Raw genomic sequence first — 26,834 nt, forward strand, 5'->3', positions numbered from 1 at the left:
CTTCTTGTAGCCTTAATCTTATTCTTTGTGTGACCTCACTCAAAATTGGATAACAGAAATTAAGATTTTTTTTTTTTTCTTGTCAGCCTTTCCAGTAAATCTCATTTCCAGACTTGCTCCAAATTAGGGTAAAGGTTAAGTGAAGTGGGAAAACAAGAAGAAGGGAGGGGATATTAAGCTCTGTTGAAGCATTCCATTTAAACATTTACATCTCTGATTTTATGCCCTTTTCCATTGAGCCCATCGCTGCACCATCTCAATTTCTTCACCAAGAGGGCCTGTGCCTCTTTGCTTGGCCTCTGCAGTCCTATGAGCTAACACCCTCCCCAGCAGACGTCAAAGTGCAGTGCATCTCCACAAGGGCATTAGAATGGCTTTCACCACTCTCTCCCTTTTCCCTGCTGTCAGTAGAGGAACTTCTTCTGACCATCTGCTCCTGCATTAGTCAGATTTATCAACTTGTCCACAGGATTTCTCTCTCAAAGTTGATGCTTGGTTTCTATTGTTCATTGTATATCTGGTTTTCTCATTTCTTGGTTGTTTTTTTTTTTTTTTTCCTTCTATTAATTTGAACATGGATCTCAGATACTTCTAACTGTAAAAACTAATATTTTCCTTTCATATTTTAATGTTGCAAAACTACAGTGTAGAGATAAGTAACAAGGGGAGTTATAGTAAAAAGACCAAAGAGCCAAGGTTCAGGAAACCCAAACCTGACTTGCTTTTGTGACCTCAGGCAAGTTATATCACCTTTCATTAAAGGCCTCACTTATCTGTAATATGTGAATAAAAACATGAACTCTACTTCCTGGGTTTTTTTGAGAATCACTGGAGAGAGCTTATGGAAAAAGTCCCTGGAAAGGTAAATTATTATACACACACAAACAAAACAAAACCTGTTGCCATCGAGTCGATTTCGTCTCATAGTGACCCTAAATGACAGAGTAGGACTGCTCCATAGGGTTTCCAAAGAGCAGCTGGTAGATTCGAACTGCCAACCTTTTGGTTTTCAGTCATAGTTCTTAACCACTGCACCACCAGGGTACACATCTACTATTATTTCTGTTAAATGTATTAGTGGCAGCAGTATCATAAGTATCTCACAGTAGGAACTTTTGACCTTATCGTAAATTGGGTACAGGCAGGGCCAGATTAAGGCATGTGAGGGTCCTAAACACTAATAATCTGTGGTGTCCAATCCTCTGCTTACTCACACATTTGAATGTCCTATGTGGATTACATATACATGTGTATATATATATATATTTTATATATGTGTGTGTGTGTATCTTAACTATCCATGATATAACTTCTTTTTAAATGTGACTATAATAATAGCAATTGAATGCAAAAACCATGTGTGCCGTTTAAAAGGAATGAGATGAACTGGATTATAAAATTGTTAGTGTATGCAGGGTACTAAGATTTTTACTATATACCACATTTTCTACAAAAAGAGTATTCCACATATTCTACAATAAAGAAAATGAGTCAGTGAACTTAGTTGTTCCAACAATCAATGTAAAATTCTGTATCTCCCACAACAAAAAATAGACATTCACCAATTTTGCTTTAAATGATTCATACTTGAATTTTGTTGCTTGTTTTGTAATAAATGCTGTAATTATAGATGAACAAATGAAAAGATGTCATAAAAGAAAATTTAATGATCAGACAACAAATATAACAAATTACTATATTTTTAGATCCTTCATCACTAACATATTACAATTAAAAATGTTTCTTTCTATTTGCTTTTACAAATTCTTCAATAATTTCATCACAGTTAAGCTGGTGAACAATACCTACTTCCATATATATAATAAGGATAATGAATCGAGTCTTTCTTGAATCATTTTTGTACACTGATGGTTTCTGAGTCTCTTTAGGGTCAAAAATGAGTTCTGTTTTACAGTTTGTGATCATTAAAGTTAGGAATATGCATAAAGCAATGTCAACATTGGGAAATACATATTGTATTTTATCTTCTAGTATAGAATCCTGCATGCCTACATGAGTAAAATTTGTCTTTCCTTAATCTATAAACTTAGTTCTCAGATAAGAATGAAATTGTTGCACTTCTTCATAAAGGTTTATAGCTAAGTCATCAGGATAAACCTGCACTAATTTCTTGTATGCCTTAATGCATTCTTCACCAGGTGTATCCAACATTGTTTAAAAAGGAAAATCTATTTGAAAGAACTTCATACACTTTTACTCTTTTTTTCATGCAAGACTCAAGTGTGTCAATGATGGTGTAGTATGAGTTTACGGGAAATTGATCTCTGGCCCTCAGTCCTTCTGGAGCACTTCCATCATTTACTTGTTTCTTTCGAATGCTTCTGTGACAATGAGCTGCTTGATAATCAGCGTTTGGCAGAGGTTGTTTTGTTGTTTTAAAAATTTTCAAAATATTCTTTTAAATTGTGTAAATGCCCTGTTAATGACTGGTAGAGATCTGTGCATGTCTTTAAATTTACTTCTGAATTTGGAGAGCTTGACTCATAAGATGAAAATGCTGCAATATATTATTCCACTTAACCGACATAAACTCACGTTTGCATTTTGTTGGCGATGTTTTCAACTTCTCTTTTGGGATTTCCTTTTTGTGTCTGGTCTTCAGCAATATTTTCTAAGGTATTTAGAATCTCAGTGTAAAATTCCCAGGATTGCACTCATTACTACAGCATGCCCTTCCTCGTGTATTAGAAAGACATTTTAATACTCCATCATTGGCTAAATATGTTTTACCAACTGCCCATCAGTGAGTAGAGGTGCCAAAAAATGTGTAGGGTAACTGAACAGTAAAAAAAAAAAATCAGTTGCTTACTGACAGCAGTCTAGCACTCTGTGTCCTATAAGATTAAGTGAATGTACACCATATGGTATAAAAATGGCATATTCATTATGTTCTAAAATTTTCTTTTCCATGCCTTTATAGCACCCTGACATATTGGCGGTATTGTCATAGGACTGGCATCTGCACTTAGAAAAATCAATTTTGCAAGCTTCACATAAATAGTGAAGTACTGGGTTTTCAATTTCTTCATTGGTATGACTTTTTAAGCTAGTAAATGTGACAAATCACTCAACGGATTTTCCGTCTGTTGGAGATACAGATCTTAAAACAATACTTAGCTGATCTATATGAGGATGATCGGGAGTAGAATCTACAGACAAGCTGAAATATCGAACTATCCTTATTTCACTGAAAATAGTTGATCCAATTTTATGCCTTACTAAGTGTTGGAGGTGCTCACTGGTCTGTCAAGAAATTTAGAAGACAGCTATCTGGCCAACGGAATGGAAGAGATCCGTATTTTGTACCCACTCCAAAGAAAGATGATCCAACAGAATGCTGAAATTATCAAATAATTTCATTAATATACACAAGCAAAAATTTTGCTGAAGATCATCCAAAAGCAGCTGTAGCAGTACATTAACACACAACTCCCAGAAATTCAAGCCAGATTCAGAAGAGGACATGGAACAAGGGATATCATTGCTGATGTCAGATAGATCATGGCTGAAAGCAGAGAATACCAGAAAGATGTTTACCTGTGTTTTATTGCCTATGCAAAGGCATTTGATTGTATCGATCATAAAAATTGTGGATAACATTGCAAATAATAGGAATTCCAGAACATTTAATTGTGCTCATGAAGAACCTGTACATAGACCAAGAGACATTTGTTCAAACAAGACAAGGGGATACTGAATGGTTTAATCAAGAAAGGTGTGTGTCAATGTTGTATCCTTTTACCATACTTACTCAATCTGTATGCTGAGCAAATGATCTGAGAAGCTGGATTATATGCAGAAGAATGTGGCATCAGGATTGGAGGAAGATTCATTAAGAACCTGTGTCCTGCAGATGACACAGCCTTGCTTGCTGAAAGTGAAGAGGACTTGAAGCACTTACCAATGAAGATCTAAGACCACACCCTTCGGTCTGAATTACTGAACATACACCTCAACATAAAGAAAACAAAAAATTTTCACAACTGAGCCAATAAGCAACATCATGATAAAAGGAGAAAATATTGAAGTTGTCAAGGATTTCATTTTGCTGGACTCTGTAATCAATGCTCATGGAAGCAGCAATCAAGAAAACAAAAGAAGCATGGCCTTGGGCAAATCTGCTGCAAAAGACCTCTTTAAAATGTTAAAAAGCAAAGATGTCACTTTGAGGACTAAAGTGTGCCTGACACAAGCCATGGTTTTTTCAGCCACCTCATATGCAGGTGAAAGCTGGACAATGAATAAGGAAGACCAAAGGATTGATGCCTTTGAATTATGGTGTTGGTGAAGAATATTGAATATATCATGGACTACCAGAAAAAAAAAAAAAAAAAATCTGTCTTAGAAGAAGTACAGCCAGAATGCTCCTTAAAAGCGGGGATGGCGAGACTTCATCTCATGTACTTGGGACGTCTTATCAGGAGGGGTCAGTCCCTGGAGAAGGAGATCATGCTTGATAAAGTAGAGGGTCAGCAAAAAAGAGGAAGACTCTCAATGAGATGTATTGACACAGTGGCTGCAACAATGGGCTCAAGCATAACAGTGATTCCGAGGATGGCACAGGACTGGGCAGTGTTTCATTCTGTTATTCATAGGGTTGTTAGAAGTCAAATCCAATTCGACAGCACCCAACAACAACAAGTTTATTAATTATTCACACATTGTTTTAGACATATATGATGGGTTGCCCTTTCCTGTGTTACCATATTTTGATATGTGACGTGCTAAAAATGGATCAAGCTGAGCAACAAGTTCAAGTAAACCAAAAAAATTTCCATTTTGTGGGGACCCGAACACTTCATCTCTTCCACAAAAAGATAGCCCACATTTAGATATTGTTGTAATGACAGCAACAACACATTGCGAAAATGCTTTTTAATACTTGTTTCTTCATTAATTTGTGTTTCCAGTTCATGAGTGAAGCCAAAGCCGTGTCTTTGGTTTAAATATGACAACATACAATCTGTGTGAGTTGAACTGTTTTCATTTTTATCAGTCATATTCCAGTTGTGTCAATTGCTAAATCCATCCACAGCAATGGAGAATTAAATGTTTTAGTACTGAATAATTTGCAAAATATATATATATATTATATATGTATATACAGAGCCAACTGAAGGACAATACAATAGCCACTCCCTCTTAATTTTTACCATTAGCTTTGCACCCTAGAAATACATTTAGCTCAAGAACCTTATTTGTTTACCATCCAGAAATTTGACATTTTTTCAAATGGTCCACTTTGATGCTGACAATCACTTGGCCCTCTTTCCATCCAATAATTTACATCATTAGAAGAAAAATTATTCCACAAAGCAGAATCTCTTTTATTTTGGGGGTCTGCAGATGTGATAATTTCAGATTCTAAAATAGTTTCACTTTCTACACCATTATTAATTTTTTTACTATAGCAAGGAATGGATGCAAAATTTGGAACAAATTCTGTTCATATTACTATTAGTAATTTCAGCACTATCAATTCTAGTACAACAATTTGCACCCATTAAACTTGAGCCTTCAACAGAAGTCTCTTCTGATTCATTAGGTTTTAAAAAGGGAGTTAATTTTGGAATTGTCTTTAAGGATTCACAAATCTTTATTTTTTGCAAGCTTTCATTTTTGTGCTCCACTTAGTTGTTGCCATTCCATTATACCTGGATATAAAGTTGTGTCACTTTTTAAATTTGGTTTTAATATAGCAAATAAATTTGAATAATTGCAAATAAATGAAATTTATAAAAAAAGTAAAATTTACATTTCAATTGTATATTAACACAGAAATTTATATTTAAAAATTAACCAAAACCAAACCCATTGTCAAGTTGATTACAACTCATAGCTACCCTATAGGGCAGAGTAGAACTGCCCCATATCATTTCCAAGGAGCACCTCGTGGACTCAAACTGCCAGCCTTTTGGTTAGCAGCCAAATTCTTAACCACTATGCCACCACGGTTTCCATTTGAAAATCAGTAAGTAAAAAAAAAGAAAAATGGAACATGTAATTTTGTTCTTCAGATTTGAGGTAGTCAAAAGAAATAGTACTTACAAGCCAGTCAGAAATAATTTCCTTCATTTGTGGTACAATGTTTGTTGGCAGGCCCTTCGCAGATCTCCACAAGTGTTTTTCATCTTGAAATAATACTTAAAAACTCATATACTCACTTTCCATTCTTTGATGCTACATATTCTCAGTTCATTTGACTGCTGCTGATACCCAATGGATGTGAGAGCAATTGCAAAGAGCATGATACAAATACAAAGGTATGATCAATCTGAGCATGGGTTGTGGTTTGCTTTAGCCTGAAGAGACTAGATACCTCACGAGTAACGTTATTATATTGCCGCTGATGTATTCTTATGGCTTGACAATAGTGAATTGAATGTGGGGTTATACCGGGTTGGTCAGAAATGAGAAGGAAAATGTAATTATCGTATACAGAATTTATAAAATTTACACACTATTTGTGAAATTATCCATCTCCCATAATCAGAGATACATACATGATTGAGGTAATAATAGCACCACTTCTCAGCTAGCAAGTTTGTTTTGCAAGTCATCACAATATCAATCTCTTAAAAGAGAATCAGTCTGAAGGAAACTGGAAAAAACATAAAATATATAAATTTTGTAATCTAAATAGTCATTTATTTCCTCAAGGAATTGTTCAGTTTCCTTGCACAGAGAGACATAAATATTCCAATAAAATATGAATGTAATGTTCTGATAATTGCCCTTTGTTGCTTTCTTGGAAGACAAATTTAAAAACATACTCATTGTTGCAAAACGGAAAGGTATTTTGCATGGTAAGTAAATATTGAATTTTGTGTTCTCTTAATGTGCCTAATACCTCATTTCTTAGCATATATAGAGTAATATCAAGCACTGGGTCCTATATAACAAACAATAAAAAACAAAACTCACTTGATACATAAAATAAAATTTTTCATGTTGGATAACCACCGCTCGTCTGTCCGTTTGTCACACTGTGGTGGCTTGCATGTTTCTGTGAGGTGGAAAGCTATGCCACTAATATTCAAATACCAACAACATCACCCATGGCTAACAGGCTTCAGCAGAGCTTCCAGACTGATACAGACTACTTAGAGGCATGGATCCAAAAAAAATTGGCCAGTGAAAACCTAAAATTTTATAAATAGCAGCAGAACATTGTCTGCTATAGTTGCTGGAAGATGCACTCCTCAGGTTGGAAGACACTTAAAATATGACTGGGGAAGAGCTGCCTCCTCAAAGTAGAGTCCTAATTAACGACATGGATGGAGTCAAGCTTTCCAGACCTTCATATGCTGATGTGCCATGACTCAAAATGAGAAGAAACAGCTGCAAACATCATTAATAATTGGAAAGTGGTATGTATGAAATATGAATCTAGAAAAATTGCCATAAAAAAAAAAGCCATCAAAAACTAAATGGAACACATAAACATCGATATCCTAGGCATTAGTGAGCTGAAATGGACTGGTATCACCCATTTTGAATTGGACATTCATATATTCTACTTTGCCAGGAATGACAAATTGAAAAGGAATGGTGTCACATTCATCATCAAAAAGAACATTTCAAGATCTATCCTGAAGTATAATGTCCATACACCTACAAGGGAAGATCAGTTAATATGACTGTTATTCAAATTTATGCACTAACTTCTAAGGCAAAAGATGAAGAAATTGAAGATTTTTACCAACCTCTGAAATTGATCATGCAATCAAGATGAATTGATAATTACTGGTGATTGGAATGCAAAAGTTGGAAACATAGAAGGATTAGTAGTTGGAAAATATGGACTTGGTTATAGAAATAATCATGGAGATTGTCTGATGACTATACACGGTGACTATACACGTGACCTTACCAGATGGAATATCTAGGAATCAAATCAAATCAACTACATCCATGGAAAGAGATGATGGAGAAGCTCAATATGATAAGTCAGAGTAAGCCCAGGGGCCAACTGCAGAGCAGATCTCAATTGCTCATATGCAAGTTCAAGTTGAAGCTAAAGAAAAACAAGTCACAAGAACCAAATTACAGCCTTAAGTATATCCCACCTAAATTTACAGATATATTTGTAACATTAAACACTAATGACTGAAAACCATATGAGTTGTGGGATGATATCAAGGACATCATACATGAAGAATGCAAGCTGGATGAGTGGAAATGGGGAACCAAGATCAAGAAGGGGAGAGTGTTGACACTTTGCAGAGTTGGCCATCAATGTCACAAAACAATATGTGTATTAATTGTTTACTGAGAAACTAATTTGCTCTGTAAACCTTCATCTAAAACAAAATTAAAAAACAAAAAAAGCAAAAGGTCATCAAAAAGACAGGAAAAATGAAAAGACCAAAATAGATGTCAGAAGAGACTCTGAAACTTGCTCTTGAACTTAGAGTAGCTAAAGGGAATGGATGAAATGATGAAATAAAAGAGCTGTACAGAAAATTCCAAAGGTTATTTAGAGAAGACAAAATGAAGTATTATAATGAAATATGCAAAGACCTGGAGTTAGAAAACTAAAAGGGAAGAACACGCTTGGCATTTCTTAAGCTGAAAGAACTGAAGAATAAATGCAAGCCTTGAGTTGCAATACTGAGGGATCCTATGGGGAAAATATTAAATGATGCAGGAAGCATCAAAGGAACATGGAAGGAATACACAGAGTCACTGTACCAAAAAAACTGTCCAACATTCAACCATTTCAAGAGGTAGAATATGATCAAGAACTGACGGTGCTGAACAAAGAAATTCAAGCTGTACTGAAGGCATTGGTGAAACACAAGGCTCCAGGAACTGATGAAATACCAATCGAAATGTTTCAACAAACAAATGCAGTGCTGGAAGCGCTGACTCGTCTATGCCAAGAAATTTGGAAGAAGGCCAGCTAACTGGAAGAGATTCATATATGTGCCTATTCCAAAGAAAGGTGATCCAAAAGAATGTGGAAATCATTGAACAATTCAAAAATGGTTTCAGCAGTACATCCACAGGGAACTGCCAATAAATCAAGCTGGATACAGAAGAGGACACTGAATGAGGGATATCATTGCTGATGTCTGATGGATCCTGGCTGGAAGCAGAGAATACCAGAAAGATGTTTACCTGTTTTTTATTGACTATGCAAAGGCATTCAACTTTGTGGATCATAACAGTGTGGATTACATTACAAAGAATGGGAATTCCAGAACATTGAATTTTGGTCACATGGAACCTGTGCATAGAACAAGAGGCAGTCTTTAGAAAAGATCAAGGGGATTCTGCATGGTTTAAAACCAGGAAAGGTGTGAGTCAGGGTTGGATCCTTTCACCATACTTATTCAGTCTATATGGTAAGCGAATAATCGTAGAAGCTGGGCTATATGAAAACACAGCATCAGGATTGGAGGAAGACTCATTAACAACCTAGATATGCAGATGATACAACCTTGCTTGCTGAAAGAGAGGAGGACTTGAAGCACTTATTAAGGAAAATCAAAGACTACAGCCTTCAGTATGGATTATACCTCAACATAAAGAAAACAAAAATCCTCACAACTGAACCTGTATGCAAGCATCATGATAAATGGAGAAAATATTGCAGTCGTCAAGGATTTCATTTTACTTGGATCCACAATTAACACCCATGGAATCAGCAGTCAGTAAATAAAACAGTGTATTGCATTGGGCACATTTGCTGCAAAAACATCTTCAAAGTGTTAAAATGCAAAGATGTCACTTTGAGAGCTAAGGTGTGCCTGACCTAACCCATGGTATTTTCAGTTGCCTCATATGCATAAAAAATTTTTTTTTTTCATATGCATGCAAAAGCTGCACAATCAATAAGGAAGACCAAAGAAGAATTGATGCCTTTGCATCATGGTGTTGGAGAAGGATGTTGAATACACCATGAACTGCCAGAAGAACAAACACATTTTCCTTGGAAGAAGTTTGCCAGAATGCTGCTTACAAGCCAGGATGTCAAGTCTTCATCTCATGTACTTTGAACATGTTATCAGAAGAGACCAGACCCTGGAGAAGGACATCATGCCTAGTAAAGTAGTTGTTGTTGTTACTTGCCAGCGAGTTTGTTCTAACTCATAGCGACCCCATGTGCGACAGAAGGAAACACTGCACCATCCTCACAATTGTTATGCTTAAGTCCATTGTTGCAGCCACTGTGTTAGTTTATCTCCTTGAGGGTCTTCCTCTTTTTCACTCACCTTCCACTAAGCATGATGTTCTTCTCCAGGGATTTATCTCTCCTCATAACACATCCAGAGTATGTGAGAGGTAGTATCGCCGTCCTTGCTACCAAGGGGCATTCTGGCTGTACTTCTTCCAAGACAGATTTGTTGTTCTTTTGGCAGCCCATGGTATAGCCGATATTCTTCTCCAACACTATAATTCACAGGTGTCAATTGTTCTTCGGTCTTCCTTATTCATTGTGCAGCTTTCACATGCATATGAGGAGATTGAAAACACCATGTCTTGGGTCAGGCGCACCTTAGCCTTCAAGGTAAAAAAGTAATATCTTTGCTTTTTAACAGTGCGTCATTTGATTTCTTGACTGCTGCTTCCACGGCTGTTGATTGTAGATCCAAGTAAAATGAAATCCTTGACAAATTCAATCTTTTCTCTGTTTATCATGATGTTGCTTACTGGTCCAGTTGTGAGGATTTTTGTTTTCTTTATGTTGTGGTGTAATCCATACTGAAAGCTGTAGTCTTTCATCTTCCTCATTAAGTACTTCCTCTTCACTTTCAGCAAGGAAGGTTGTGTCATCTGCATAACACAGGTTGTTAATGAGTGAATCTTCCTCCAGTCCTGATGCTCCATTCTTCTTCATATAATCCAGCATCTCAGACTATTTGCTCAGCATACAGATTGAATAGGTATGGTGAAAGGATAGAACCCTGACACACACCTTTCTTGACTTTAAACCATGCAGTATCCCATTGTTTTGTTCAAACAACTGCCTTTTGATCTATGTACAAGTTCTGCACGAGCACAGTTAAGTGTTCTGGAATTTCCATTCTTCGTAATGTTACCCACAATTTGTTATGATCCACCCACTGGAATGCCTTTGCATAGTCAGTAAAACACAGGTAAACATCTTTTTGGTATTGTCTGCTTCCAGCCAGGATCCGCCTGATATCAGGAATGATATCCTTGCTTCCACATCCTCTTCCGAATCTGACTTGAATTTCTGGCAGTTTCTCCTCAATGTACTACTGCAACTACTTTTGAATTATCTTTAGCAAAATTTTACTTGTGTATGATATTCATGAAATTGTTTGATAATTTCTGCATTTGGTTGGATCACGTTTCTTTGAAATAGGCTATTTGCAATGAAGAAGTCATTGGTCTTGCAAAATCCTATCATGTGATCTCTGGCATTGTTTCTGACACAAAGATCATATTTTTCAACTACCGATCCTTCTTCTTGTTTCCAACTCTCACATTCCAGTTGCCAGTAATTATCAATGCAGTGCATCCTGATTGCATATTCAATCAATTTCAGACTTCAGAAGTTGGTAAAAATCTTTAATTTCTTTATCTTTGGCCTTAGTAGTTGGTGTGTAAATTTGAATAATCATATTATTAACTGGTCTTCCTTGTAGGCATATGGATTTTATCTTATCACGGACAGCCTTGTACTTCAGGATAGATCTTCAAATGTGCTTTTCGACGATGAATGCAATGCCATTCCTCTTTGTCATCCCCAGCATAGTTGACCATATGATTGTACAATTCAGAATCACCAGTACCAGTTCATTTCAGCTCACTAATGCCCAGGATATCGATGTTTATGCATTCCATTTCATTTTTGATGATTTCCGATTTTCCTAGATGCATAGTTCATACATTCCATGTTCCTATTATTAATGGATGTTTGCAGCTGTTTCTTCTCATTTTGAGTCGTGCCACATCAACAAGTGAAGGTCCCGAAAGCTTGATTCCATCCACGTCATTAAGGTTGACTCTGCTTTGAGGAGGCAGCTCTTCCCCAGTTGTATTTTGAGTTCCTTCTAACCTGAGGGGCTCATCTTCCAGCACTACATCAGACAATGTTCCACTGTTACTCGTAACGTTTTTACTGGCTAATTCTTTTCAGTAGTAGACTTTCCTTCTTTCTAGTCTGTCTTAGTCTATAACCTCAGCTGAAACCTGTCTGCCATGGATGACCCTGCTGGTATTCGAATGCTGGTGGGGATAGCTTCTAGCATCACAGCAACATGCAATCCCCCACCGTACAAACAGACAGACACATGTGGGGGGTAAAGTAGAGGGCCAGTGAAAAAGAAGACCCTCAAAGAGGTGGACTGATACAGTGGCTGCAACACTGGGCTCAAACTTAGCTTCGATTGTACGGATGGCACATGACAGTGCAGTGTTTTGTTTGCCGTACATAGGGCTGCTGTGGGCCAGAACAGACTCGATGACAGCTAACAATAGCAACATTTTAGATAAATATTAATACTTCTAGTGTTTTTTTGACATTTATTGTGTTAGTATTAAATTATTATCTATGTTAGAGTTATATTAAATATATGCTAGATTGCAACCTCAGATGTGCCAAATGTATTTTAAAAGTTATAAATATTATTGTTTACAGAACTTAGGATGTAATTGTACAAGTAAGTGCTATGCAGGTAAAAACTAACTTGACTGAATTCATTGCAATGGTCATCTGATTTGAATTCCCTTGCATTTGCACATCGTCTGGGACTGGAGTTTCCGTTTTTTGTTTACCAGGATGTGCGCAAGAGCATACCCTTGTGTTTGTATCATGGCAAAGAGCATTTTTGGCCCTCTTGGCTAAAGTCGATGGATCAGCAGATGTGAATGTACAATATGGCTCTCTCAAAATGGATCAGAGACCTGTTATCCTTCGACATAATCTTTCCTTGATCAGTAACCACTTGTGTTGGATCTGGTTGCATATTAGGTGAATGTAGCAAGAGTTAGACTCAACAGCCCACACTCACCTCTTGCTTATTAGAAAGAAATAGTATAACCTCAAGAGACCTGCTGAGATACAGAGTTTCAATTACATGGAGGGATCTGTAGGAGACATGTCAATGAAGGTGGTAAAGTGGTAGGGGCCTCATAACTTAAACAACCTTACACGTGACTGCCCTCATGACTCTCTGTGACCATTATTTCTGGCCAGCTCATTCTCATGCACTGGAGCTGGTATCAGTTTCATTTAGTGTCCTGCTGGTTCCCTTCCACTGTGGTACTCTCTTTTCCTTTTATCCTGTCTGTTTGGCATCTGTGGGTCTTTGCTCTGGACATCTAGTTGCCCCTGTTTTGTTGATTCCCTAAGCAGGTACTTACCTAGCTTATTGGGAAACCCATCCTTGGGTACAGGCATGTACTCAGTCTGACTGTCAACATTTTAAGTGTCTGTCCTTTCAGGCTTCTAGGTGAGGAAGTATACTGTGGTCATGCCATCAACTTCTTTTGTAGGCAGAACTGGTATCCCAGATTGTTAACTAGTGCTGTAGACTCCAGTTTGTGAGAGATTTTTGGCTGAAAATGATTAGTACATAGAGGTGATTTAGATCAGAGTTCTGGCCACCTCTAAGGTGCCAGGTTCCTTCTGCTTTGTGGTATGAGGTGTTCTTTCCTGAAGATGCTCATCAGTCAGAACCATAACAAACCCCCTTTGTCAAGCTTTTCTGCCAGAAGACATCATAGCAAATTGGTGTTTCACTACTGTCCTCTCTCTTCTTCTGCACACTTTGTGTTAGAGAAAATTACATGAAGATTTTTTTTCCAGCACTGCTCGGTGGAGCTAGCAACTGTTTCTAGAGGACACATTACTCCTGTCATACATGCTATATTTAAGCATATTGTCTCTGTGTGTGTGAAAATTCAAACCTCAGTTCAAGGGATAGGACTAGCTTTCTTTGTTTCCTAACTCTCTTTCCTTGAGTGAGCATTATTGGTCTCTGCCAGAGTAAATGGCAAAATCGGGTTAGATTAGCATGCTTGCCAAAGATATAGGTAAGAGGCATTATATAAGTGTCTAAATTATTGCAGCTCAGGACTTGAAGGTTTCTAAAAAGTACTTTCATACAATTTGTTATTGTTAGTATTTGTGATTGCTTGAGAAGCTCCAGAACTGTTTTCTGCCATGGGAAATAAATCACTCATGATAGCAGAAATTTTTTTCTTCTCTCAAAACTTGAGCTTTTCCTTGAAACAGCCACATGTCATCACCATTCCTTTCTCTGTTCAACACTGTTTTTCTTTCCTCTGCCTTAGGACGGTCGTCTGCGAGTGAATGACCAGCTGATCGCAGTTAATGGGGAAGCTCTTTTGGGAAAGTCCAACCATGAAGCTATGGAAACTCTTAGGCGATCAATGTCCATGGAAGGAAACATACGAGGCATGATCCAGTTGGTGATTCTGAGGAGGCCAGAGAGACTGATGGAGGTGATGTAAATCTTATTTCCCTTGGCAAATGTCCAAATGGGCACAGAATATGCGAATTTACATCACTAGGATTGGAGCTAGACTCATATTGATTCAGTGATTGGGAAAATATGCTTCAAAAGGGATCTGATGGATTTATGTGGGGAACAGGTGGTTGTAAATTTTAGGTATGTATGGAAAGTATAAAAATGTGCATATAAAGTAAGTAACTTATCAAATGTAATAGGTTCATTTCTTCTAGTTTTTAGTTTTCCCCACAAAAATTCCTAGGGAGCTGGACTTACTCATAAACAACTTCGTATGTATTTTGGTCGATGTGCTAACGGTGTCCATACCTTCGGAAGTGTAATCAAATGCATACAGTGTTTAATGTGAAGCTCATTATAATGCAGTCAGCTCTCTAGATTCTCCCTTATAATCTGCACATGGGTAGTATAGATCTGACACTTAACTCATTTAAAATTTGAGCCAATAAGCAAGCTACTTGCTTCATGTTATTAAATAAATAGGAGTCTTATTTTTGACGTCTTTTGTTATGGTTTACTTATGGATATTTTTAATGTAAGGAATATTTCACTTGCAAGTGAAGGGTAAGCATAAAATATCCATAAGTATTAATATTCCTGAACATCTCACTTATATACAAATAATAAATATAAAATACTCCTGAGATATATTCTCTTATCCATGAAAGATAATTATAAAATACCCTTAAAAATTATTTTAGGAGGTGGTCAGAGGAACAAATTGATGGTAGTGAGAGTTAAGAAAAAATTCAGCAAATCACACATCATATCAGGATATTCTCAAAGGACAAATGATGTTTGCATAATACGACATTATGTAAAGTTCAAATACAATACTCTGAAAAGTGCACTAATATAAAATATTAGCTTTAATAATAAATTCAACTTAGACATTTTAAAATGAGAGTATTAAATTATACAAGAGTACAAGTGGTTAAAAACTTTGGTTCTACGCAACAGAGAATCTCTGATGGAGCAGGATAACGGTGGGATGCAGACCTTAGATTCTTGTAAAAAGAGCAGACATAATGGTCTGACTGAAACTAAAGGGTCCCCAGAGTTCATGGTTGCCAGACCCTCTGTTAGCCCAAGACTAGAACCATTCCCAAAGCAAGATCTTCAAACAGGGATTGGACTGGACTATAAGGCAGAAAATGATACTGGTAAGGAGTGAGTTTCTTGAATCAAGTAGATACATGAGACTATGTGGGCAGCTTCTGTCTGGAGGGAGATGAGAAGGCAGACGGGGACAGGAGCTGGTTGAATGGACACGGGGAATACAGGGTGGAGAGGAGGAGCGTGCTGTCTCATTAAGGGGAGAGCAGCTGGGAGTGCATAGCAAGGTGTGTATAAGTTTATGTAGGAGAGACTGACTTGATTTGTAAACTTAAAGCACAATAAATAACAAAAATAAATAAATAAAAACTTTGGTTCTAGAGTTTTAGATTAACCAGTTGAGTAGAGTCAGTTCTGACTCATGGTGATCCCATGTGTGTCAGAGTAGAACTGTGTCAGAAATAGATCACCAGGCCTTTCTTCCAAGGTACCTCCGAGTGGACTCAGCCCTCCAACCTTTTGGTTAGCAGTCAAACATGTTAATGTTTGTACCATCCAGAGACTTCGGAGTTTTGCATTAGTTGGGTTAAAATTTCAGGTTTACTATTTTCTAGTAATGTAACTAGATACATAATGAATAGATGACAGGGATTATTATCTGTTTTATCCCTTAACGTAGCCTCATTTTATAATATATAATAGACACTTAATAAATATCTATTTGAATAAATTATTAAAAGTTGCATCTGAGACCTACTTCACCTCAGAGGGTAAACTTAAGTAGAGGAGTTATAGACTATAGCTCACTTTGTTATATTAGCAGCTATTGGACGGGAGTGACTCTACCTTTATAGTCTTCTGTACATAACCTTGTGGATGTTAAATAAATGTAAATTGGCCAATTACTGGAGACTATATATAATGAACCAATGTAATTTTCAACATTTGCTTCTGCTTAAGTGACAGAGAGTCTTCCATGAATATTTAATAGGCTTTACTTATGCACATAGCTACAAAGCCCTTATCTATTGCTCCCTACCATGAGAAAACTGATTCTAGTCTGGTTTAATTTAGTTCTTACTCTAGAGCCCAAGAATTCCATGGAACCCATTCTGGGGCTAGAGATGTGAAGGATAGCCCGTGAATCCCTGAGCTGTCCCTTCTGTACATCTGCATATTAGACCTCCCTTAAGATTTCTTTGAACAGAGGTATCTTGGCTAATAGAGAAGTCTTCAAGTAATAGAAGCCATGCTCTAGAGTACAATACCCATACAGATAGCAAAAAGAAAACATATACATATACATATATATGGTTCTTAAAAGGGTTAGCTATTCCCCACTCTTACCCTCCCTAATTTCATTTCATTTCTTTTTTTAACTATGTGTAATTGCCTAGTGGATAAAAAAAAAAAAAAATAGTGGATAGGTGTTGTATATTTTGGCTCATCCGTTGGAACATTTTATTGTTTGCATTCTTCTTTACTGTAGATATTTTTATCTTAAGTCTCTTATCCACTGGTAGATTGACATCAGAAGAAGGTACTAAACTTTCAGTTCCTTACCTATCCTCAGAAGTGTCTTGTTAGTATAGCTCACTAGGGAATCAATCAGGAATATGAAATGGAGCATAAAACAATTTTTATGAGGACATTTAAACAAGATCCATTTTCAGTTTCCCTAGTATTTACGTATTTAATATTTACAAGGAGCCCTGGTGGTGCAGTGGTTAAGCGCTTGGCTGCTTGACTGCTAACCAGAAGTTCGGTGGCTTGAACCCACTAGCAGCTCCTCAGGAGAAAGATGTGGCAGTCTGCTTCCCTAAAGATTACAGCCTCGGAAACTCTATGGGGCAGTTCTACTCTGTTCTACGGTGTCGCTGTGAGTCAGAATTGACTCGACGGCAGTAGGTTTGGTTTGGAATATTTACAAAATTTCCATGGGGGGATGAGCGGGCACTTGACTTTCAGCTATTGAGAATCTCTGTGGTACCATGAAGATTAAAGAGCCTTTTTTTTTTTTTCGTATAAAGACAGAAGCTTCATACACAGTTTATCTTTATTAAATTAGGGGGAAAATCTGCAGCTATTTGATCTCCCGAATCTGTGTTTCACTGTGTGCGAGCATATGTTGTGTGCTCATGTTTTTGGTGTATCCCCCTGGGGAACAGCAGTCAGCCTCAGGTATAATAAAAACACACTCATAACCTAGAAAAAGGTCTCAGTGGGGCTCATACATTCAGGCAACTCAATTAGTTCGGTTTGGCAAGAATACCAAAATGGTTACTCGAACATTATATTGATATGAAAAATTGAAGAAGCTACTTAAGAAAAGTCAAAATATATAGTTGTTGGGGTTTTTCTCCACATTACCCAGATGTACAAGATACGTAAACAGTTTTGATGAGGACCTTGTGAAGAATACATAATGAGCCCTTGATTGAATCCGAATCATTTTAAACAGAAATTTTTTTTTTTTTTTTAGGATGAGCTTGAGGTCCAATTGTAATTCCATTTGAGCCTAGAGACTTGGTATTAAAGAAATGGGTTATGACCTGTTCCCCCCCCCCCCCCCGCCAAATGTTTCTTTCCCTGTTGCAGCTCATGAAAAAGCAGAATATGTTTAAAAATCCATTATGTTTTTTATTGGCTGGGACACTAATGGAGGGCTCCCCGACAGCTCTATTTTACAGGCTGAATACTTTAATTAGGCTGGTTACTGATCAGTTGTTGGGGTATTGATTGTGTCATTTATCAAAGAGCTGGGAAAGCAGAAATTTTTTGTTGTTGTTGTTCTTGTTGTTGTTAATTCAAAGCACATGACGATACAAAACAAGTCCTACCTCTCCTGCCTGCCGGGGCTTTGGCTTTCCTTTAGAAGTAGCCTGCCTCTGTCCCAGGCCTGGTTTGGCCAGCCATATGGAGGGATTGGGTGTGGAGAAAGTGTTCTAAGCCTTGACACAAGCCAAAAGAACCCCCAGCCATTGAAAATGTTTTAATTATTAAGAATGCATAAATTGAATATTTTAAACACTTTGTTTAATTAGCAGGATACCAAGTTTTTGTAACTAAAGGGGAGAGGCAAGAATAAATCCAATGCATTGATGGAGCCAAATGCTTTTCTCAGAAGAAAAATGCTTTGGGGATCACACCTGTGTTTCAGTTTGCGGCATCTTCCTCTCACAAGAGGGTCAATGGAGCAACCATGAGATGAGTTCCCGTGGCTCAGTGGTTAAAGAGTTCGGCTGCTGACCAAAAGGTCGGCAGTTCAAATCCATGAGCTGCTCCTTAGAAACTCTTTGCGGCAGTTCTACTCTGTCCTATAGAGTTGCTATGAGTGGGAATCAACTCGACAGCAACAGGCAAGGGGTTTTAAAACCTCTGAGGGACACAGTGTGAGCAAGAACAAAACCCAGTTCTCTGTGCCTTCATCCTCTTGAAAAAATAGCTAGATATAATCAGCTTGCTCCTGTTACCTCTTCAGCACCTATGGAACATGGCTTTTGGGGGTGCTAGATACAGCAGTTTTAAGTCAACTGTGAATTTGTTTGCAGACTGTCAAAATCAAAATAGGAGGGGGAAATATAGAAAAAAAAGAAAAGATCTCAGGAGAACAACTGTCTGGTGATGTCACACCAGTTTGTTTTAGCACCTGGCCAGAAGACCTGATGTCTGTGGGCAACACCCTCATGGCACTTCGTGGCTAACCTGCTTGGGTTCTGACTTGTGTTAGAGAACAGGCACTCAGTTGCCAAGAGAGAAGAGAGAGAGAGGAACCAGCTGGTTGGCAGAGAAACACCCTTGGCATTAACTGTATTCTTGAGTTGACACTGACACAACCTGTACTCCCAGATGGAAGAAAATGTGAAGGAAGCCAGTTTTAAGTGGAGAAGGAATAATAACATCAATCCCTTTTTGTGTTGGCTATCCACACTCCCAGTCCCTAGCACCATATCGTCAGTATTGCTTATTTTATATTCAAAGATGTTTTAACCAGCAGGGCCATTTTGCTTTTCCATAGAAGAGGACTTATGTGCAATTGACACTTGAATAAATGCATCATACTTTAGCTTTGCTGCAGTTGACCAAGTGGGAACATATTTTTTTAAAAAAAAAACATAACTTTCATTTTCATCCCATAGGAGCCTGCAGAGTGTGGGGCATTTTCCAAGCCAGGCTTGGAGAACTGTCAAAACACTGTAACCACCTCCAGGAGAAATGATAACGGCACACTGCATCCATTTGCCCCTTATAGTCCACAAGACAAATGGAAAGGTAAGAGCCTGTCCATCCTCTCCACTGCAAATGGAGTGAGAAAACACAAAAGTGTCTTTTTATTTATTTCTTTAAAAGGAGTTAATTAGACTAAGTGCAGACTTTGTTACTCTAAGTCATGAACATTGAGAGAGAGATGGGAGAGCTGACTCAGAAGTTGTGAATCAGATCCCTGGCAACGCCCCCAGCTTAAGTGACAGTTTCTATCCTTGCTGCCCCAAACATGGAGGGCTATGTAGAAAACAAACCTTGACTAGAGAAGATGGCAAACCTTTTTTTTTTTTTTAAAGCTCTTTTAATATTGAAAGTTACCAAATATAAATACCTATAAAACTTAAAAACTATATGCATTAAACCATAAAATAGTCATCACACAATTCAGAGATTTATATTTGACTCTAATACCAGCGTGGCAAACACCATGAACTGTGACGATTACATGAAAGTTGGAATGTTCTTGTCATTGACTTGCTACACTGACTTTCCCCTATTTTCTGGTATGGATTACATTTCTAGTAGAGCTCTAGATGCATAAAACCTGGGGGCTTTTTCCTGGATTTTCAGTAATTTTACTTTACATCACCAAGAAAATTTTTTCGTCTCCCTCTTTTTTTTTTTATATTGGAAAACTAATACATATTCATTGTAGAAAATTTAGAGAAAAGCAATAAAAAGAAATGTAATATTACTCATATGTCTACCTCTCCAAGATACTAATCAATAACATTTTTACATGTATTTTTCAAGTCTTTTCTTTATTAAAATGTGTGTATATCCTCCAGGAATGGAAGTTACTGTACATAGTGCTTAGGAAGCAGCCTTTTTAAATCGATAGCATCTTCCCGTGCCCTGAATACTCGTTTACAGCATCCCTTTCAATGGATGCACAATTTTCTATTGAATGTACCATATATTATAATAGTAAATTTCTTGCTTTTGGACATTTAAGATGTTGCCAAAATTTTACTACCTGGGAGCAGTTTCTAAACTCTGAGATTACTCTGTCACAACAGGTTTGTGAATCTGAAGTTGCTCTGGATTAAACTGATTCATCAGAACGGGGTGTTATTTATTTTTTTTTTTTCCTGTGAATCCCTCCATTTTAGTGAGTGTTGTAGAAACAGCTGTTACCATTTATTAAATGCATACTTTCTGTTAGATATTCTTCTAAGCAATTTGCTTGCATACCAGAAGTGGATAATATTATTATCCTTATTTCACAGTTGAAGAAATAGGAGGTCAGAGAGAATAAATAATTTACTCAAGCCCACATACTTGATATATACAGAGCCTGGAATCATTCATGTCTTTTTGACTAGAGTCTACCCACTACACCACATCCTGGGTATTATCTTGCACTGACCCCTCAAAACTAATGAAGTCCTTTCCTCTTATACTGAGAATGTTCATTATCAGAAGCTGACTTAATATGTACATAAAGAAATACTCAGTATAATTTCCTCATGTTCCTAAGGAAATTAGAAGTATTTGTGATGGAACAAAGTCTTCTTCTGAGACCTTAAATCACAATAGCTTGAGAGTCTGGGGAAGGAACAGCAAGTTTTCTAAAGAATAGAACAGTTTCTCTTCACCCTGCCTACATTAGATGATCAAAAGCATTGGAATCTGTATTAAAATATCAAGCCTTAATGTAATTTGATTGGCATTTAATTCTCAAGCAGCATGTGGTCCAGCAAAAACCCAAGTTCATGGTTTTTTTCCTAATTATACCAGTGATTTCCATGGGAACACTGGGCAAGTTACCTCCTATCTTGCTACATTTTTTAATACCTATAAAATATGGATACTGCATTAATACTTCCACTACTCATTTCTAGAGGACATTGAAATACTCAAGGAAATGAGATACTGTTTCTAGAAGGGACAGCAAAGGCTAAAACAATAAACCTATACAACTAGTTCAAGATAAGGTGTAAGGATGCATCCAGAGTTTTATTTTTAAACAACAAATTCACTAAAAACACATGCTTTAAACAAGATGTAATAATAGTTGGATACTTCAGTAGACTATTCAGGAGTTTGTATCTCTCCTATACCTTTGGTCACAAGTGGCCACAGACCACCAGTGGGAGATTTTGTCTGAGACTTAAATCCAGGTAGAACCACCTTTTTAGCAATGGAAAAACAAACAAACAAACAAACAAAAAAATGTAGATTGACCACCTGCTAGGTTTCTCCTTCATTTCTTTCCCGCACTTCAGTTTTACAAGTTAACTTTAAAAATCCAATTCTTTTAAGAACTGACTCTACTAAGCATTATTTTTTTAAAAAAAGCAAAGAAAATCTATTGTTATTATTTCTTTGTGGATCTGTGATATAATATCAAATTGTAAGAATTAGGACTCTCACAGCAATGACCCATTAACTTTTAGCCGTTAGAGGCCAATACGTGAAATTCTCTTTTCTAAATAAGCCTATTGACTTAGACACAGATAAGTTATCTCAAAATTTATAAATATGGTTCTAAGGAAGAATATCATGATCATCGCCTTTTTGTAATGTTAGTAACATTTAAAGTTTGGGAACCACTGTGGGTTCTTGAGTTTCAGATCCAGGTACAATGTTAATGTGCCACTAAGATTTGGCCAGGTGAAACCTGAGTGAGTTTTGACTCAACATTACCAATTTTTTTTTAAGGACCTCCTTTATAAAACAGAGTCAACTTGACAAAATGTAATGTCTAGTAAGGAGAGGAACTGTTACAGCCAAATAAAACATTGACTTTTTTCCCTTCCCCTTTTTCTTTCTTTTGTATATTTAAACATCCACTGTTGATATGCTGTGTTCCATCTATTTTTGTAATAATAGTACGTACCACCCACAGTCCCCGAGTTATGTATTTTTTTATTCCTGTCAAGCTGTTACACAGAAAAGACATTTTTAGGGCTAACGTTTATAGAAATCGTAACACCAGAACATTTACATTTGTGTTGGAGAATTGCTAGCAATGCCCGCAGTGGAGTAAGTGTGGTGCTCCAAGATGGAAATAAGGATGGAGGTTGGGTCCCAGGGGGTTACTATAAAATCCTATTAAGCACCTAAATGGTAATGAAGTACACTAACACTGTATTTTTTGAAGAATCTCACTGGCAGATCTCACCCAGCTAGAGTAATAGCCTCAGCATAGATTGCTGCTGGCTTATTACTTTTTTTTTATGTCTCTCATCTCCTCTTTTGTGCTCTTCTGCTTCTCCTTCCCTTCCTGCTCAAGTCCGTCTCAGCCCCTGCCCACGCACCCATTGTTCTCATGTCTTCCCAGGATTACCCACCAAGGCCTTCATATCCACCCCAAATCAAACATTTTGGTTTTGTGTCTAGTCCCACTGCATCCATGTTCTCTGGGGTCCTTTGAAGAAGAATATAATAGTATAATTTTTCCACATGCATATCCTCCTGGGAAACAGCATATACCTACTCATCTATTGTATGTAAAGCATAACCTCTGCAGCAGTGATCAGTGATGGGAATTATACTTTTTAATTTGACTAATGATTATTGAACACTCCCATTGGGCAGGATAAACTCTGAGGGATGCAAAAATGAATGCAGTGCCATTACTGTCCTCAAGAATAGTCTAAAGCAGAGGTCAGCAAACTTTTTCTGTAAAGGGCCAGATAATAAATATTTTAGGCTCTGAAAGCCATAGAGACTCTGTCATAGCTATTAAACTCTGTGTCAGCATAGTACAAAAGCAACTATAGACAATATGTGAATGAATGGGCATGGCTGTATTCCCACAAAACTTTATTTACAAAAACAGATGGCAGACTGTTTTGGCCCAGGGGCCGTAGTTTGCTGACCTTTTTTTCTCACTATTCTTTACCCTTCTTTTCTAATCTCATTCTGAAAAACAAACAACAACAACAGTAAATTATGGTGATTAAGAGAAGGACCATTTGGCCATCAATGAAGTAGTGACTAGAGGGTAAACTGTCAACATTCACAGACATGTGTATGGAGTGGCCATCAAGAAGACTGTAAGACTGTGTCCTGTACACCAAAGGAAATCCAGAAATCTTTTTAGGAGATAAGAATTCTAGACTTTTACACTGATATATGACTTAACAAAGCTGTTTGGGTTAAAAGGGGGAAACCAAATGCCCCTACAGCATCTGAATATGTTGTTTAAAAATGTATCAATAAAGTCAACAAACACGCTATCTTGTCCTCTGCACCCATTGCCACTTTGAAAAACACATACATTGATTATATCAATGCAATTAAAATTAAAGCTAATGGCTGTAAAAAAAAGTTGACAAGCCAGAGAAGAATTTGAGTAAGAGGAAGGAGACGAGAAAGAGCATAACAAAGAGGAGGTTATCTATAGTCTAAAGCCAGTTGCCATCAAGCCAATTCCGACTCATGGTGACCGTGTAGTAGAACTGTGCCCCAGTGGGTTTTTCAATGGCTGATTATTCATAAGTATATCAGAAAGCTTTTCTTCCAAGGTACCTCTGGGTGAATTTGAACTCCCAACTTTTTATTTAGTAGTCAAGTTTGTTAACCATTTGTACCACTCAGGGACTCCTATCCTGTAGACACTGGGGTGAAAATGAAGTGTTTTTGGGCAAGCAAGTTACATGATCATATCTGTGTTTACCACCAAGATGGAAGATGGAGTGGGAAGTTGATGATAGAGAAATTAGAGCCAGCAGAAAGGTTGCTGTCCTCATATGTCCCATGTCCCCTAATTACATTGTAATCCTTCTACTCTTCCTCTCAGCAAATTTCTAGCTACTTTGTTGGCTGTTGCCACCAATACCAAACCACTGGGGTGGGGATGATGCAGGTGGGCAGTGCTGGCTAACTTTGCTCATCATAATTCTATACCCTAGTCACCTACTGTATCTTCTGTTGTGAGCCTCATTCCCAAGGATGCATCAGTCAGCACTGCTAAAACTATCCCTATTTCAGCCTAGTCCATGGGACAGAGCTTGAAGCAAGTTCTTACCTGGCATGTGGACAAGTCAAAGCAGATTTTCTTGCCAGCAGAAGTTCTCAGGGGTCAAAAAACAAGAGATTTTCTCTTGTTCCAGCAATCAGGGCCAAAGATGGCCCACATTTTACCAAATATCTCACTGTAAGAAGTACACAGAGGAGTTTATGATTTATAAAGTAATAAGGCTTTAACATTACTTAGCTAGCACTTTGCATTTATAAATCACTCCTTGAAAATGCACCATCTTATTTTAATCTTACACTCCTCTAGTGAAGGTATTATTATTCTACTTTATAAACAACTTTTTTTTTTTTTTTTATAAACAACTGAGGCTTAGAGAAGCTGTGTAATCTACCCAAGGCTACATAACACTAGAACCCGGATTAGAAACCTGGCAATCTCGCTCCAAAAGCCACACTCTTAATCAAAATGCTCTATAAGGCTTTTCATACATCGGTTAATATTCCCATTAAATATGAGCATTTAATGACATAATGCACATAATGTTTAGCAGAGTACATAATAAGATCATGATAAATCTCACTAGTAGCAGTTGTAGTAAGATTCAGAGTACATGTATATTTTTTCCAGTAGGGAGTAGGTGGGAAACTGGAATTTAGACCCCAGTCTTTTGCTTGCCTGGCCCCAAACCCAGGTGCTTCCATCATGGCACAGTTGCAAAAAATGTGTTCCCCCTACTGTGTCTAAAATGTGAGTCCAGAAAAACCAAACCCACTGCCGTCGAGTCAATTCCGACTCATAGTGACCCTATAGGACACAGCAGAACTGCCCATAGAGTTTCCAAGGAGCATCTAGCAGATTTGAACTGCTGACCTCTGGGTTAGCAGCTGTAGCACTTAACCAGTATGCCACAAGGGTTTCCAAAAATGTGAGTAGATATACTAAATTTCATGATTTTTTAAAAAGTAATTTTGCCACTGAGACAGATCCTTAAATCACCATGTAGTCCAGAGTATTCATTATAGAGTCTTGTTAAAAAAAACTTTTAAACATAAAAGAGGTGCTTCATTACTCTTCCACAAATCACCAGTAATTAATATGTGTCAGCCCTTCATAGGTGGAAAAAGGTAGTTAAGATGCATCGACTTGACTTGCCAGAGGTTGCCAGCAGGTCACCAGTATAAAAACATATTAGCAGGCTTAGATTTCCTCACACAGGTTGCATTAGCTTTCATTCGAATCCTTCAGGCCCGTTAGAGGTCTTATTTGTTTCGAGGCTAGTTTATGTGCTGGTTAGATTTGTGTCTGTGAGATAGACTGAAACAAAACCAGGAACTGAGCGGTTCTGCCACAGTTTACTACAGCTTCACTTGTTCTTTGTTTTTAGAGCTCTTGCTTCCCAATGATGGATGGACAGAGAGTGAAGTACCACCTTCTCCACCACCACATCCTGGTCTGGAATTGGGTCTTGAAGATTACAGCCACAGGTATCGATAAAATGATATATTGTAAATGTTCCCCATTATGGTTTTTCTGGGGAAACCCAGCAACCTTATTTTTACTCTGTTTCTTTCCAGATTGGAAATCTCATAGTGTCCATAATTCCTTTCCAGTGAAGTTTTCTCATAACTAATAGTTCAGATTGTTCGTATTTTGCTTCTTGGAATTTGCTAAGATGCATCTTCTGTTATTAAAATATGTAAGAAAGTTGTTGAATTTTCATTTACAAGTTTAAAAACAAACAGTGGAGCTCAAAGAAAAGTTATATAGGGTTATAAATAAAACTGAGAAAATACAAAGCTTAAGCTTTGTTATTTTTCCCCCATCTGTAACTGGCAAACCCTAAAGGTATTTTAAAAATAGATGTTCTAAGAAAGTTAATGGAATCTAAAAATTAAAGCAATGCCATATATAATCTAAAATGTTGAAAAGGGTACCCAATATTATATCCACTCTCTAATAGAAACTAAAAATCAATAATTTTTAGAATCACACAAGCATGAGAGAGAGATTTACTAAGCATACACATCATTTGACTAGAGGAATTCATAGATTTTTTTTCCTCTGAGGAGTTTTAAATATCATTAAATTGT

General features: G+C 37.3%; 1 protein-coding gene across 11 annotated transcripts in view; it reads left to right on the plus strand.

Annotated features, from left to right (window-relative positions):
* PARD3B (par-3 family cell polarity regulator beta) overlaps positions 1-26,834 on the plus strand; it is a 1,165,226-nt gene that overhangs the window by 706,156 nt on the left and 432,236 nt on the right. For all 11 annotated transcript variants that reach the window (XM_049888916.1, XM_049888918.1, XM_049888913.1 and 8 more), the window contains 3 exons: positions 14,296-14,466; positions 19,688-19,820; positions 26,129-26,228. In XM_049888916.1, the coding sequence (XP_049744873.1) occupies positions 14,296-14,466; positions 19,688-19,820; positions 26,129-26,228 (404 nt within the window). The remainder of the gene's footprint in view (positions 1-14,295; positions 14,467-19,687; positions 19,821-26,128; positions 26,229-26,834) is intronic.

The sequence above is a fragment of the Elephas maximus genome, chromosome 6, assembly GCF_024166365.1.
Source record: "Elephas maximus indicus isolate mEleMax1 chromosome 6, mEleMax1 primary haplotype, whole genome shotgun sequence".
NCBI classification, from domain to species: Eukaryota; Metazoa; Chordata; class Mammalia; order Proboscidea; family Elephantidae; genus Elephas; species Elephas maximus.